At 42.4% G+C, this 14,231-nt stretch overlaps 1 protein-coding gene across 1 annotated transcript in view; it reads right to left on the bottom strand.

Annotated features, from left to right (window-relative positions):
• LOC137355595 (Kinetochore-associated protein DSN1 homolog) overlaps positions 1 to 14,231 on the bottom strand; it is a 41,685-nt gene that overhangs the window by 23,943 nt on the left and 3,511 nt on the right. Inside the window, exons 2-5 of the mRNA XM_068020892.1 lie at positions 11,131 to 11,170; positions 8,105 to 8,156; positions 5,927 to 6,229; positions 339 to 412 (exon numbers count right to left, since the gene is read on the bottom strand). Of these exons, the coding sequence (XP_067876993.1) occupies positions 339 to 412; positions 5,927 to 6,229; positions 8,105 to 8,156; positions 11,131 to 11,170 (469 nt within the window). The remainder of the gene's footprint in view (positions 1 to 338; positions 413 to 5,926; positions 6,230 to 8,104; positions 8,157 to 11,130; positions 11,171 to 14,231) is intronic.

Below are 14,231 nucleotides of genomic sequence, written 5' to 3'. Positions count from 1 at the left end.
AAATTGGTGGAGTTTAAAGATTTCCCCCCAAAAAAGGGGAAAAAGGTGTCCTGGCTCGAGTTTAAAGTCCACTCCTCCCTGCAGCACTGCTGCAACCCCAGAAGCAGAGTACCACTCACTCCCTTGGGTGTGACTGTGGGGTGTGGGGGCGACAGGAAACATAAGAAACACACAAACAAATTTATCGTACATCCAAATCTATAATTGTGCTCAAAACAGTTCACGTTGGACACGACATGGAAATTTCACACCTCCACCGTTACATTTTACTGAAATCGCAGTTATTACACCAATGTCAGAACTTATCGTAAGCAAATTGGATCTCTGAACTTTCATACCTCCAGACATGCGTGAAACAGCAGTGCCAGCCTTTCATCTTCAGGCAGATCCGTGCTGATCCCCTCACAGATCTCTGAAGAAATGGATAAAGTTGAAAAGCTAGAGGTAAAATGCATTTAAAAACTCTTCAGTTTCCAACTTTAGAATATTTATGCTCCTGAAATGGTAAGCGTTTAAAAGAAATGCACCAATTATTCTGAATTACTGAAAAAGAAACTCCAGCCTCATTTGTTGAAGAACAGGCATCATGTTAAGAGCTACACTGGTAGTTTTCAGTTGTATATTTGGGAATCGTGTGATTTTGATAAGCATCACTGAGTGACCATAATCCCAGGATACACATATTTATTTATGCTGCAATATTGCATTGCTCCAGTCGTTCACCTTCTAAAAGGGGAGAGCAACATAAAAACTTGAGAAAAATAGTTTGAGGCAGAAAAGAAATGGTATAATGTAGGTTGTTTCTATTGACTGGACTGTGGCTCAAAATGAAGCTGGTTACACCACCATTAAAAAGCAACTCATTGCACTAGACAAGGCAGCATAAAGAAAGACTTGTCTTTATACAGCACCTTCCATTACATCAGGACATCTCAAAGTGCTTCACAGCCAATGAAGCACTTCTCAAGCATGGTCACTCTTGTAAAGTAGGAAACGCAGGAGCCAAGACCCCAACAAACAGAAAATGATAATGACCAGATAATCTATTTGTGATTTTCTTGAGACATAGATTTTAGGAACACAAGACCAGGAAGCCATAGAGCCTCTTGAGCCTGTTCCACCATTCAATGAGATGGTGGTTGATCTGTAGCTTACCTCCATCTATCCACCTTGGCTTTGTGCCCTTAATGTTTAACAAAAATCTATCAATGTTTGGAAGGTCCTGTCTAAGGAGGCTTAGTGAGTTGCTGTAGTGCAACTTGTTGATGGTACACACTGCTGCCACTGTGTGTTGGTGGGGGAGGGAGTGTATGTTGAAGGTGGTGGATGTGGTGTCAATCAAGTGGGCTGGCTTTGTCCTGGCTGGCGTCGAGCTTCTTCGAGTGTTGTTTTACCTGCACTCATCCAGGCAAATTCCATCACACTCCTGACTTGTGCCTTGTAGATGGTGGACAGGCTTTGGAGAGTCAGAATTCCCAGCCCCTGACCTACTCTTGTAGTCACAATATTTAAATGGCTGGTCCAGTTAAGTTTCAGGTCAATGGCAAACCCCAGGATGTTGATAGTGAGGGAATCAGTGATAACAATGCTGTTGAAAGTCGTGGGGAGATGGTTAGATTCTCTCATGTTGGAGATGATCATCGCCTGGCACTTGTGTGGTGCGAATGTTACTTGCCACTTATCAGTCCAAGCCTGAATGTTGTCCAGATCTTGCTGCATGCAGGCATGTACTGCTTCATTACCTCAAGATTCATGAATGGTACTGAACACTGTGCAATCAGCGAACGTCCCCAATTCTCACCTTATGATAGCGATGGTCAATGATGATGCAGTTGAATATGGCCGTGCCTAGGACACTACCCTGAGGAACTCCTGCAGTGATGTCCTGGGACTGAGATGATTGGCCTACAACACCACAATTTTGCTAGGACGCCTTGATGCCACACTCAGTCAAATACTGCCTTGATGTCAAGGACCATCACTCACATCTCATCTCGAGTTCAGCTCTTTTGAAACCTGAAACATTAACGGTTTCTCTTTCCACAGATGCTGCCCAACCTGAATATCCCAGCGTTTTCTGTTTTTATTTCATCATAACCTCCTTGCTTTTGCACTCAATGCTTTTTTTTTTAATAGCAAGCCCAGGATTCCATATACCTTTTTAACCACTTTCTCAACCTGCCCTACCATCTTCATAGATTTGTGCACATATATCCCCCAGGTGTGTCTGCTCCTGCACTCCCTTTAAAATTGTAAGCTTCAGTATATATTTACAGGTGCCTCAAGGTATGATGACCCCGCAAATATTGCACTCCTTCAGTGATCTACTTGACTGGACATAGCTTCCAGATTTTATCTATGCAATAGTGAAGCACCATTACAAGTTGTGGGGTCCATATTCAACCTCGTACTAATGCAAAGACCACGTCAAGCAGGCGGCAGCTGAAGAAACTCAGCACTTGCTCCAAACCCTTCAAATTTAGACATGGTTTAACATTAAAATGGCCTTTATATTCTTCCAATGAAGATAAACTTGACACAAAAGCAGACACATGAACTGTGAGAAAGAACAGACCGCAACTGTTTGATCAATTCCTTAGTCAGAAGTAGATGTTTCGATGTTCTACTGAAGCCCAGCCGTTTTACCCAACTGCTTCTGAATTTCAGGCTTCTTTCTGATCTGGTGACAATGTGTGAAGAAAGAAGAAATCCTTGGCTCAATTTTATGTTTTTCTCTGTCTATCCTGAACATACTGGCCTAGAAATTTGACTACAGGAATGATCACTGTGCCAAATGGGTAGGCCAGGTAGTCGGCATCCTGTAGCTCATTAAGGACTCGCATGCAGCTCCCGACCGTAGTCGATCAAGTCCATTTGTTCTCCATCAACTTTTTGAAAAGAGTTATCTAAATGTATTGCTAATTTAAAAATATCAGATATCTAAAAAATCTCGACAAGGAATATTTTAACACAACGGCTAGAACGTGAAATGTTCATTCACAAAAAAATGAAATTCTATCGAAAACTTGCTTGGATCAAAAATCATAAGTTACAGTTGCACTGTTTTGCCAAGCAAAATGCGTCATGCATCATCGCGTTAATGGTTTACGTACGACCTGCTAACCAATCATGTGAGTCGCTCACAGATGTATACATCAATAAAGTAACTAACTGCGGCCCCTGTAGAGGCTGTTCTCCTACTAAAATTTTTTAATTTATTACAGGAAACTTAAGTTTGCCACATTTGTCATGAGTACTGTGCGAAATATTACGGTCGGCGTTTTTTAAAAAACTGATCGGCATTTGAATTTAATTTGAAAAGATTTTCATAATTAGGGGGGTTGAAATTGCTACAATGACCATGAGGGCCAGAGCAATGAAAATGGACACTGATATCACCAGCCAGCAGATTAAGGATATAAATTCAGCTCCTGGCTTCTCTATTGCTTGTGATAAATCATGTGATGTTAATATTGCACCGATTGTTCTTCCTTGCAGGTGTGTGAATGAGAGTCAGTAAAAAGGTGTTGCACAGAAATCCATAAATGTGTGTCTGTTTTGTTTTTCATTATTATTGGCATTTGAGTAACAGCATTGCAGCTCTTATTGCGTTTTTGACTAAATTTTAAAAATGGCTGCTCGTTATTAAGGTTGCCTCGGGTAAGTTAAAGACGCACCAGAGACTGGGTCACATTTAAACAGACTGGCAAGCTGTGGAGATCTGCTGCAACCAGACAAGTGAAGACAAGCTGGTAGGTGTCGAATGGGACTCCAGCATGGGGGGTTGAGGCAGTAATCCAGAGGGGTGGTCAACTTGGAAACTCCCCAACTCCACAATCAGGTAACTGCTTTTTTACAAATTTACCTTTTTGGTGAAAGTCTCCAGTGGTCCCTTTAGACCTGCTTTATATAAGTGCCCCTGGCCCAGCACAGGTTCAAGGCAACCCAATTTTGCACAGGGGGCCTCAGCCAGGTATCAGACCACTCATTTACATAGGGCTTAATGTCTGTTTTAGGCACGGAACCTGAATGCCTTTTTTCTTGCCTATACCAACGTGGCAGAGAATGCACTTTCAGCTCATACAGAATGTGTCCCTGCACGCCATATTGAAGGTTAGGCACCCATTTAGCGCCTGAAAACCAGACAAAGATGCTACATCACTGTCTCTTGCTGGATTAAGGCTTTACCTTCCCACAACTTTCTCAGGCTGAAATTCTTCATGTTATGAGCCTAGAGAGTGGGTGTCAGTCAGCTATTCAACTATGGAGTGCACCACATTTCAGCCTGACTCTGTTCACATATATTTCCCAGTCAAGGACACCGAACACTGCTTAAGAACACTGAGAGGCACATTACAAGTTTCAGAATTACACAGGAACACGTGAACATAGAAGTGCACAGGCCGGAAACGTCCTTTTTGGTCCATCTGGACAACTCCAGATTTCACAAATTCAAGCTACATCCATCCATTGGTGTTCTTGCCTTATGCCAACTCCTCCTTACATTACAGGTGTTGCCAGCCTCGATCACCTCCCAGAGCAGCAAAATCAAAATATTAACCAACATTTCTGTGAAATGGTTCTACCTGAGCCGTCTATCCACCTCCCGTTCCAAGCTTCATCCCCGTGTCCCTTTTGGTGATTCCTGGGCCACGGTGAACAAGTTCTCAGCATTAAATTTGTTGATACGCAGAAGGATCCTGAATATGTCAGTAAGATCTCTTTTCACTCTCCTCTATCGTAAGCAAACTCAGCTCATTCAGCCACCCCTTTAGCTCAGGCATCTGATGCCAAGTATCAGATGAGTAGTCCTTTGCTGTATCTTTTCCAGGGCCACAAAGTCCTTTCTTAAAAGTCAGAAATGAACCAATGCTCTGTGTTGGCTCAATACAAGACCCTGAAGTTTCTGTTCTATAATCCTATTTCGTTTATTTATCACTCTATTCTGGCCACCAATGCCCTTACATCTTTTCCTGTGCTGCATCCTGTGGACTTACACGAGTTTGTTGTTCTGGTGTTTCTCAAGGGAAGGACACTGATGCTTGAAGCTCTGTAACTATGACCGATGGTGGGGGGAGTCCAGAAGCAGGGGTCATAGTGTAAGGATACAGGGTAAACCTTTCAGGACTGAGATGAGGAGAAATTTCTTCACCCAGAGAGTGGTGAGCCTGTGGAATTCGCTACCACAGAAAGCAGTTGAGGCCAAACCATTGTATGTTTTTGAGAAGGAGTTACATATAGCTCTTGGGTCTAAAGGGATCAAAGGATATGGGGGGGAAAGCGGGAACAAGTTACTGAGTTCTCTCTTTCTTTCACTATATGGCTTCTACAGGCAGAGTAACAGGATTACCTCCAGGACAGTGTCAAAGCCTCACCAAATGCAGCCTCTGGAGGGAACATGACAGCAATCACCCCAGCTCTCTCCTCTCCTACACTCCAAAGCTAGGGAACAATCTACGTTCCACATGGTATCTCACACAGCTGAGGACTGCGAGCATCAACCTGTAATCCTGACAACCCTATTGATACCAATCATATAAGCGTCTACAAATGGTGCATCTAAAATACACTGGCGAAAATTCTTCAAAAGCAAAGTGGGCCGTAGGAGAAATTGTGCAAGCCCAAAGGTGGATTGCTCACAAGCCATTAATGCTGCTGGCAGGAATATGATGGTGGGCATGGCCAAACTGCTAATATGTGTGTAAATAATTCTGTGGAAATACTTCCCCGATACACAAAGCACATGGAACTTTGAACAGGTTTTACAGTGCTGCATGCAGCTAGGTTGATTGCTCCCATACTCCATGAAAGAATCTCAAAACAAAAGGGCAGAAAATAAGCTTGTTTCTCTCTGCAGATATAACTGAGTAAAGTTTTCAAAACAGGCACCATGTTTGCTAAACAAACAACTCTCGTCCTTCCTCACCTGTTGCGTCATGGTGGATCGGTGGCAGGGATTTCCGCCCTTTACCACCCTTGAAGCTGGAACGTCGCCACGATAGTGACCGTGACTGCGGACTTTTCTTGAGCTGTTTGTTGGAAGACGGTGCCTTGCTGACCTCAGGTTCTCCGATGGGGCTCTTGGTGATGGTTTGGGAGTTTGGATTCATACTGTCGTGTGCTTGAGAAATCAGATTGGCATCAGCACACTGACCAGGATTTAGCCTAGGACTGCGTCGGTTAAGAAGGCTGCTCCTTTGTGGGGCTTCTTCCTGCTTGCTGACGTGTTCTAAAAAAAATGGAAATGTTAAGAAAAAATTCAGCAATCAAAACAGAAAATCTTCCACCACGGGGGTTGCACCTGACTGAATGTAAATTACTTCATAAAGAGGCAGAAGTAGCTGCCTCCTTTCTTGTCTCTTCTCTTCCACATTGTAAGGAAACTAAAGAATTGAAGACAGCAAGAGGACCACTCAAGTTGTTTGTTGCATGTTTGACTATTGTGGACTAAATGCGTATCGTTATCAGAGTGCATTCACAAATTACTGAACTGTGCTCCTTGTCCCAATATTCTGCTCTCACTGCTCTTGATCCAGAACCGCTGTTAACTTCCAATTCCAGTCATGATGATTGAAATACTCTGCATTAATTATGGTTTAATGTTGACAACAGTACCTAACTTTCCTATCTGCCCGAGTGCAGATCATTTGTGCTGTGCTAATCCCCGAATCAGATGGAAATTCTGCATTATACATTTTTTTTTGCCAACAGGTTGTTCTGTTCACTGTCTGCTGAGGTCACCTGGTGGTAGAATCGCAGTTCTGGACCTTTGGTCATTTTTAAGTCACCTTCCACCTCCTCAGGATATCTCAAAGCTCTTCACAGCACTGCGGTCAAAGTCAGTTGTCATGTAGGCAAGTACTGAAGAACATTAACAGCTCGCCAGCAGTAATACAAAAAACCGTAGGAAAGGACACGTGCTGTCTAAAAGGGTGATGTGAGATTAGCAAATTCAGAGTGCTATTTAACTGAGGAAGGTAAAGGGTTAAACGCCACCACCTTCTGAAGATTCACTGTAACTGCAGCTAAAGAGAAAGAACCACCACCCAAAAGGCTCCTGATGGTGATACAGATGGAGGAGAGTGAAGCAATCAATTAAGTTCAGCATCAAGTGTTATACATAAGCAAACATTACAAGAGGAACATGCAGGTGGCAGTAAAGACAGTCACTATTTCTGTAATTTTAAAGCAAGTTCAGTCAGAAGGAAACAAGGAATAGATTATTTCTAGAATGTATAGCACAGGAACAGGCTATTGTTCTGATGTTTATACTCCACACGAGCGATGAGGGAAGGTTACAGCACCAAGCCACGTGAGCAATAGCAGAGGAATGGAGCACAGGAAGGTCAACATAAGCTTCAGTCGTCAATGTGAAATGCAGACAGGCTGTTAACTGTGCAGGTGGCAGGCAATTAACACAGATCTTGAGTGCTAAAGTCTTTAAAATGACTAGAAAATGTTGAACCTCTTGGTGTTTTCTGTGCAAGACATTACTTAAAAGGATTAAGATACAGTCATTCCACAACAACGGGAAAGAAAGCAACATTTGCACTAATTTGTACAAAAATTGGGGTTGGCATTTTTTTTCTTTTAAAACAAGAAATTCCATTCAGACACAGGTCAATTATCAGTGATAAAGCAACAGCAGCAAGGCAGTGACGTGTGGGGACTTGAATATAGCCTAGCTTCCTATTTGCTTTCTTTACTGCTCCCTCACTGTCCATATGCACCGAGCAATGAGTTAACTGACACTGCTAGGTCTCTTTCAACTTGCCCAGGGCAAGGTCTATCCACCCATTGAGTACACATAGATGCTATTTTTACTTCCTTAGTACCTTACATTTAACCACATTGTGCTGTTTGTCACTGATGAGCCTCAGTGCAATCTTTCCATAGGAATACACTGTATAACCCACTACTTCATCTAATGGTCACTCTCTCTCCATAAGCTATGTACATTTTCCCTTACCTCCTTTTTTAATTTTCTCTTTGAACCACTTCAGAACATTTTGATTGACTTTTTACAGCACTTGAGTATGTATGGTACCTATATTGCATGTGTTTGTGAAGGATATTGCTGTGTGTACAGTGAACATATTCTTACCAGGGTTCCCAGGCTTCTGATGTCTGGTACATTTTCTTTTAGATGAGGAACTCTTTTGGGGAAAAAAGATTAGCGATTATTACAGTTTGTTCAGAACGAAGATGATTTCACTGCTGTTCTACAAGATTGTATATATAAAAACAAAAATCTTCTACCAGCATGTAAGTAGTAAGCAGGTAGAAAGAGGCAGGGTGGGGCCTATTAAGGACAAAAGAGGGCAAGGCTAAAATACTTAATGACTACTTTGTACTGGTGTTTACTAATGAAGATGATGCTGACAAAATATCAGTAGAAGCGGAGAGGCAGAGGTAATAGATGGGATTAAAATTGATAGGCAGGACGTATTGGAAAGGCTGGCTATGCTTAGAATGGCTAAGTCACCTGGTCCAGGTGGCCTGCATCCCAGGTTGCTCAAGGAAGTGGGGGTGGAGATAGTGGAAGGGCTTGCCATAATCTTCCAATCTTCTCTAGATTTGGGGGAGGTACCAGAGAACAAGTGTGTAAATTCCTAGTAGCTACAGTTTGGTCGATTTAACATAGGTGGTGGGTAAGATTTTAGAAACAATAATCAGGGGGAAAAAAATCAACAGGCACTGCAGCAACACACCAAGGCTCCTTAGACAGCACCTTCCAAACCCACGACCTCTACCATCTAGAAGGACAAGGGCTGAAATGCATGGGAACACCACCATCTGAAAGTTCCCCTCCAAGCCACACACCGTCCTGACCTGGAACTATATCACCGTTCCTTCGCTGGGTCAAAATCCTGGAACTCCCTTCCTAACAGCACTGTGGGATGGGCAATAAATGCTGTCGTTGCCAGCGACGCCCACATCCCATGAATGAATAAAAAAAACTTGGAGAGGTTTGAGTTAATTGAGAGTAGCACAGATTTGTAATAGGCAGATCAAGTTGACTAACTGAATTTTTTGATGACGTAACAGAGAAAGTTGAAGGGAATGCAATGGACGTTGTCTATGTGGGCTTTAAGAAAGCATTTGACAAGGTACCACATAAAAGGCTGGCTAACAATATTGAGGCTCATGGAATAGGAGGGTCAGAGTCAGCTTGGATAAAAAAAGATTGGCTTAAAGACAGAAAACAGAGAGTCATGGTAAAATGGTTGTTTTTGAGAGTGGAGGATTGAAGACCTCAAGTCAGTGCTACAACCACTGCTTCTTTTTGATATATGAAAATAACTTGGATATTGGAATACAGGGTATAATTTCAAAATTTGCCGATAATACCAAGCTTGGAGATGTGGCAAACAGTAAGGATGACACTAATCAAATGCAACAGGACATAGATAGACTAGCAGAAGGGACAGACAAGTGGCAGAGAATAAAGTGGCATTTAATACAGAGAAGTGTGAGGTGATACAGTTTGGCAGAAGGAATAAGGAAAGACAATACAGACTTAACGGTACAGTTCTAAAGTGTGTGCAGGGACAGATGGACTTAGGGGTTCATGTAAATAGATCTTTGATGGTGGCAAGACATATTAAGAGAGTAATTAGCAAAGTATATGGGATCTTGAGCTTCATAAGAGGCAGAGTACAAAATCAGGGAAGTTATGCTGAACTTTTATAAAGCTCTGGTTGAGCCACAACTAGAGTATTGTGTGCAGTTCTGGTCATCATTTTAAGAAGGATGTGAGGGTCCTTGAAAGGGTGCAAAGATTTACCAGATAGGTTCCAGGGATGAGAGAATTCAGCGACAAGATTAGGTTGGAGAAGTTGGGGTTGTTCTCCTTGGAGCAAAGGAGATTGAAGGGAGATTTGATATAGTCGCACAAGATTATGATAGGTTTAGATAAGGTAGACAAAGAAAAGCTGTTCCCATTAACTGATTGTACAAGGATTAGGTGACACAGATTTTACATTTTGGGCAAAAGATGAGGGGCGATGTGAGAAAGATCTTTTTTTACGCAGCGAGTGGTAATGACCTGGAACTCGCTGCCTGCGAGTGTTGGAAGCAGAGGCAATTAATAACTTCAAAAGGAAATAGAATGGGCACTTGGGGGAAATAGACATGCAGGGCTATGGGGATAGAGTGGGGCAATTGGACTGACTGGACTCCTCTACAGAGAGCCAGCATGAACTCGATGGGTTGAATGGCGTCCGTTTGTGCTATGACTCTATTGTGCTGCCATTTTACGCACTTGTATCAAAAATTCAGATAAGATCTAAGTTTTAAAAAGTTATAACGGGGAAACATACCAAATGAAAATAAAAGATAGATCTCTGAGTTTGAAAAATGAGTGTAACATAATGCTCCCATATTAAAGTGGTATGCAAAAAACTACACACAGATGCAGTTGAATCTTGAAACTGGATTGTGTAGGGCAGGGCAAAGAGAAGGTATCACTGTTGAACCAGATCTTATGGTATGTGTGATTTATAACACACACACTTTCCTTACTTATTTTCCAGCAGGCATCACAGAAGGAGGATTTTACCCCTAGCCTTTTTTTAAAAATAAATTGTTCATGGGACGTGGCGTAGCTGGCTAGGCCAGTATTTTTTGCCCATGCCTAATTGCCCTCGAGAAGGTGGTGGTGAGCTGCCTTCTTGAACAGCTCAGTCCTTGGGGTGTAGGTACACCAACTGTGCTGTTAGGAAGGGAGTTCCAAGATTTTGACCAAGCGACAGTGAAGGAATGGCAATATAGTTCCAAGTCAGGATGGTGTGTGGCTTGGAGGGGAACTAAGGACACTGAAGCCAGTCGTAGCACTGGTCGACTAAGATAAGCGAACTCAGACAGGAGAAAACATTAAACCTGGGATTGTTCTACTCTGCGAGGCTCAGCTATTGTTTGGAAAAACTTGTTGAGCCATTGGAGGAGGCAACATTCCCTCTTTTTGTCTCTCTCCCTGATCTTTCCATACCATTTGAGTCAATTCTTCAGGTTTACCCCTGACCCAGTATCTGAAGCAAACATTGGGAGCAAAGGATGGAGAAGTGTTATCACTTCAGATTTTAAAAAAAATATTTGGTGAATCTTTGTGTTTAAGAATACATGACTGACCTGATCTGGTAGTGGTGTATTTTGATTGGAACTCCGGAGTCTGGTTAACAACAGAACACAAACAGTCCATAAATAGAGTCTCAGATGTAGAGACAGGGTTTTCAGCAAATACATTCCAAGAAAACAAAAATCAGTTAACATTTCCCAAAAGCAAGCTCGATACAATCCGCCTCACACATATCACTTCAAGAAAGAACGAAAGAGCTTGCATTTACATAGCACCTTTTGCAACCACAGGATGTCTGAAAGTGCTTTACAGCCAATTAGGTTTAAAGTGTAGTCACCATTGTAATGCAGGAAATGCAGCAACCAATTTGCGCACAGCAAGGTCCCACGAACAGCAACGAAATAAATGACTAGATAATCTGTTAGTGTAATGCTGGTCGATGGATAAATATTGACCAGGACACTAGGGAGAACTCTGAATAGTGCTGTGGGATCTTTTACGTCCACGAGAGGGCAGATGGAGCCTCAATTTAACATATCATCTTAAAGAAGACATGTCCAACAGTGCAACTTTCCTAAAGTCTTGGCAGCCTAGATTATGTGCTCAAGTATCTTGCATGGGATTTAAACCCACAACCAACATCCCCTCTAATTTTTTTTTTTATAAAAAGAGTGCGTGGGTGATTTATTTAAGTGCATGGCCCTTTTAAATTTTTTGCATGGCTGCGCACACGCAATAACTTAAAGGGGCTGACTTGTGCACAGCCTGCATGGGAACTTTCTGGTAGCTATGCAGCCTACAGGGAACATTGCCCACAACCTTCTGAGGCGGAAGTGCTACTAATTAACCTGAATGATACAATAAGTAGTGTTGCTTCTACATGTATAGCGTACGGATATGAACCCATTACAGGTATAAGAGAAATTGCATGAAGCCAATACAGTTTAATGTTGTCTCTGCAATTCCAACCCTATCTATTTCATGTTCACTGCAAATTAGTTTTCATGGGCTGCTATACATGCTGATAAAAATACATTGTAAACAGTTCCCTCTCTTCAGGTACTGTCTCCTCCCCTTTCAGAACTGATACCTCCACGCACCTCCCCATCCCTCCATTACAAAAGAAACCTTTTGTCATTGAAAACAATTGTGCTATATTCAACTTCCTTTTCCTCTTCAAAGTCCTTGAACGGAAGAAATTGGAGCAGGAGTAGGCTATTTGGCCCTTTGAGAGTGCTCCAACATTCAATAAAATCATGGCTGATCTACAACCTCGTCAACTTTCCCAGCCAATCCCCACATCCGTTAATACCCCAAAAAATCATTCAATCTCTGTCTTGGATATACTCAATGACTAGGCCTCCACAACCCTCTGGGTTAGAGAATTCCAAAGATCCACAACCCTTTAAGTGCAGAAATGTCTCATCTCAGTCCTAAACGGCCGACCCTTTATTCTGAGATTCTGACCCCTTGCTCCCCAGCTGGGGGAAATAAGCTCTCAGCATCTACCTTGTCAAACCCCTTTAGAATTTTACATTTCATTGAGATCACTTCTGATTCTTCCAAACTCTAGGGAATATAAGCTGAAACTACTCAATCTTTCCTCATAGGAACCAGTCTGGTGAACTGTCATTGCATTCCATCTAAGGCAGGTATAGATGGGCTGCACAGTGGCGCAGTGGTTAGCACCGCAGCCTCACAGCTCCAGCGACCCGGGTTCAATTCTGGGTACTGCCTGTGTGGAGTTTGCAAGTTCTCCCTGTGTCTGCGTGGGTTTCCTCCGGGTGCTCCGGTTTCCTCCCACATGCCAAAGACTTGCAGGTTGATAGGTAAATTGGCCATTATAAATTGCCCCTATATAGGGACAGGTGGGGCTGTGGTAGGAATATGGAATTAGTGTAGGATTAGTATAAATGGGTGGTTGATGGTCGGCACAGACTCGGTGGGCCGAAGGGCCTGTTTCAGTGCTGTATCACTAAAAAAAAAAATTTCCTTCGATACATGTTGCAGCAAAGGTGGGTAAGTGGAGTTGAGGTGCAGATCAGCCATGATCTAACCGAATAGCAGAGCAGGTTCGAGGGACTGTATGGCAAATATATCCTTCCTGTTTCCTAAATCTGTGCTCATCTTTCCCACTACTGGTTGAATTTCTTGAGACATCCCTGGAATCCACACAGGATGAATCCTGACCCTCTTCTCTTCACTGCAGTTCTGTCTGTACACTTAATTTTACCACCTATTATTCCCACTTCTACTGGTAGTATCACCCTAGCATATATAACTGAACATGTTTCAGTATGTTGGGAAAGGAATAAATAGTTAATTGTACTTTTTGGTTATTCAGATAGATATGGTATGAAAATTTCAGTCACCATTACACTTTGCTGAACCTTGATAGCATCAACACCAACAAGTAAAACCAGGTTCAGAGAGCACTCTGCTGGTTCTACCAATATATGAAAAAGTTAACTTACTTCATTTAAAAATAAAAGGAAGAGGATTTGTATCATTGTACCAAGTGTTTGAGAACAGATACACAAAGACATTATTCATCATACCCCCCACCCCAATTTAAAGTATAACAAAGCTATCAGAATTTAAAAAGACTTGTATTTATATAGTGCTTTTCACGACCACCAGACATCTCAATTTACATGTACTTCTTTCAATTTAGTATACAGTATTTGCTGCTCACAATGCGGTCTCCTCTACATTGGGAAAACCAAATGCAGTCTGGGTGACCACTTTGCGGAGCATCTCCGTTCAGTCCGCAAGAGTGGTCCCCAGCTTCCAGTTGCCTGTCATTTTACTTCTGCAAATTGCTCCCACTCCAACCTTTCTGTCCTTGGTCTGCTGCAGTGTTCCAATGAAGCTCAATGCAAACGGGGAACAGCATCTCATCTTTCAACTGGGCACTGTACAGTGTTCTGGACTCAACACAGAGTTCAACAATTTTAGATCCTATTCTCTTCACCATTTTGTTACTTTTTTTTTTGCTGGTTTGTTTCTCTTATTTCCTCTGCTTTTGGAGCTATTCAGGATGCTTCCATTCACACCTCCTGGTCCAATTACCACTCCCTTTGGCCTTGCACCATGAAACCTTGTAATTTAATCTCTCCTACCCTCCATACTAACACAGACCTTTCCCTTTTGT

The sequence above is a fragment of the Heterodontus francisci genome, chromosome 43, assembly GCF_036365525.1.
Source record: "Heterodontus francisci isolate sHetFra1 chromosome 43, sHetFra1.hap1, whole genome shotgun sequence".
In the NCBI taxonomy this organism is placed as follows: domain Eukaryota; kingdom Metazoa; phylum Chordata; class Chondrichthyes; order Heterodontiformes; family Heterodontidae; genus Heterodontus; species Heterodontus francisci.
This window is presented reverse-complemented; position numbering and strand designations above follow the sequence as displayed.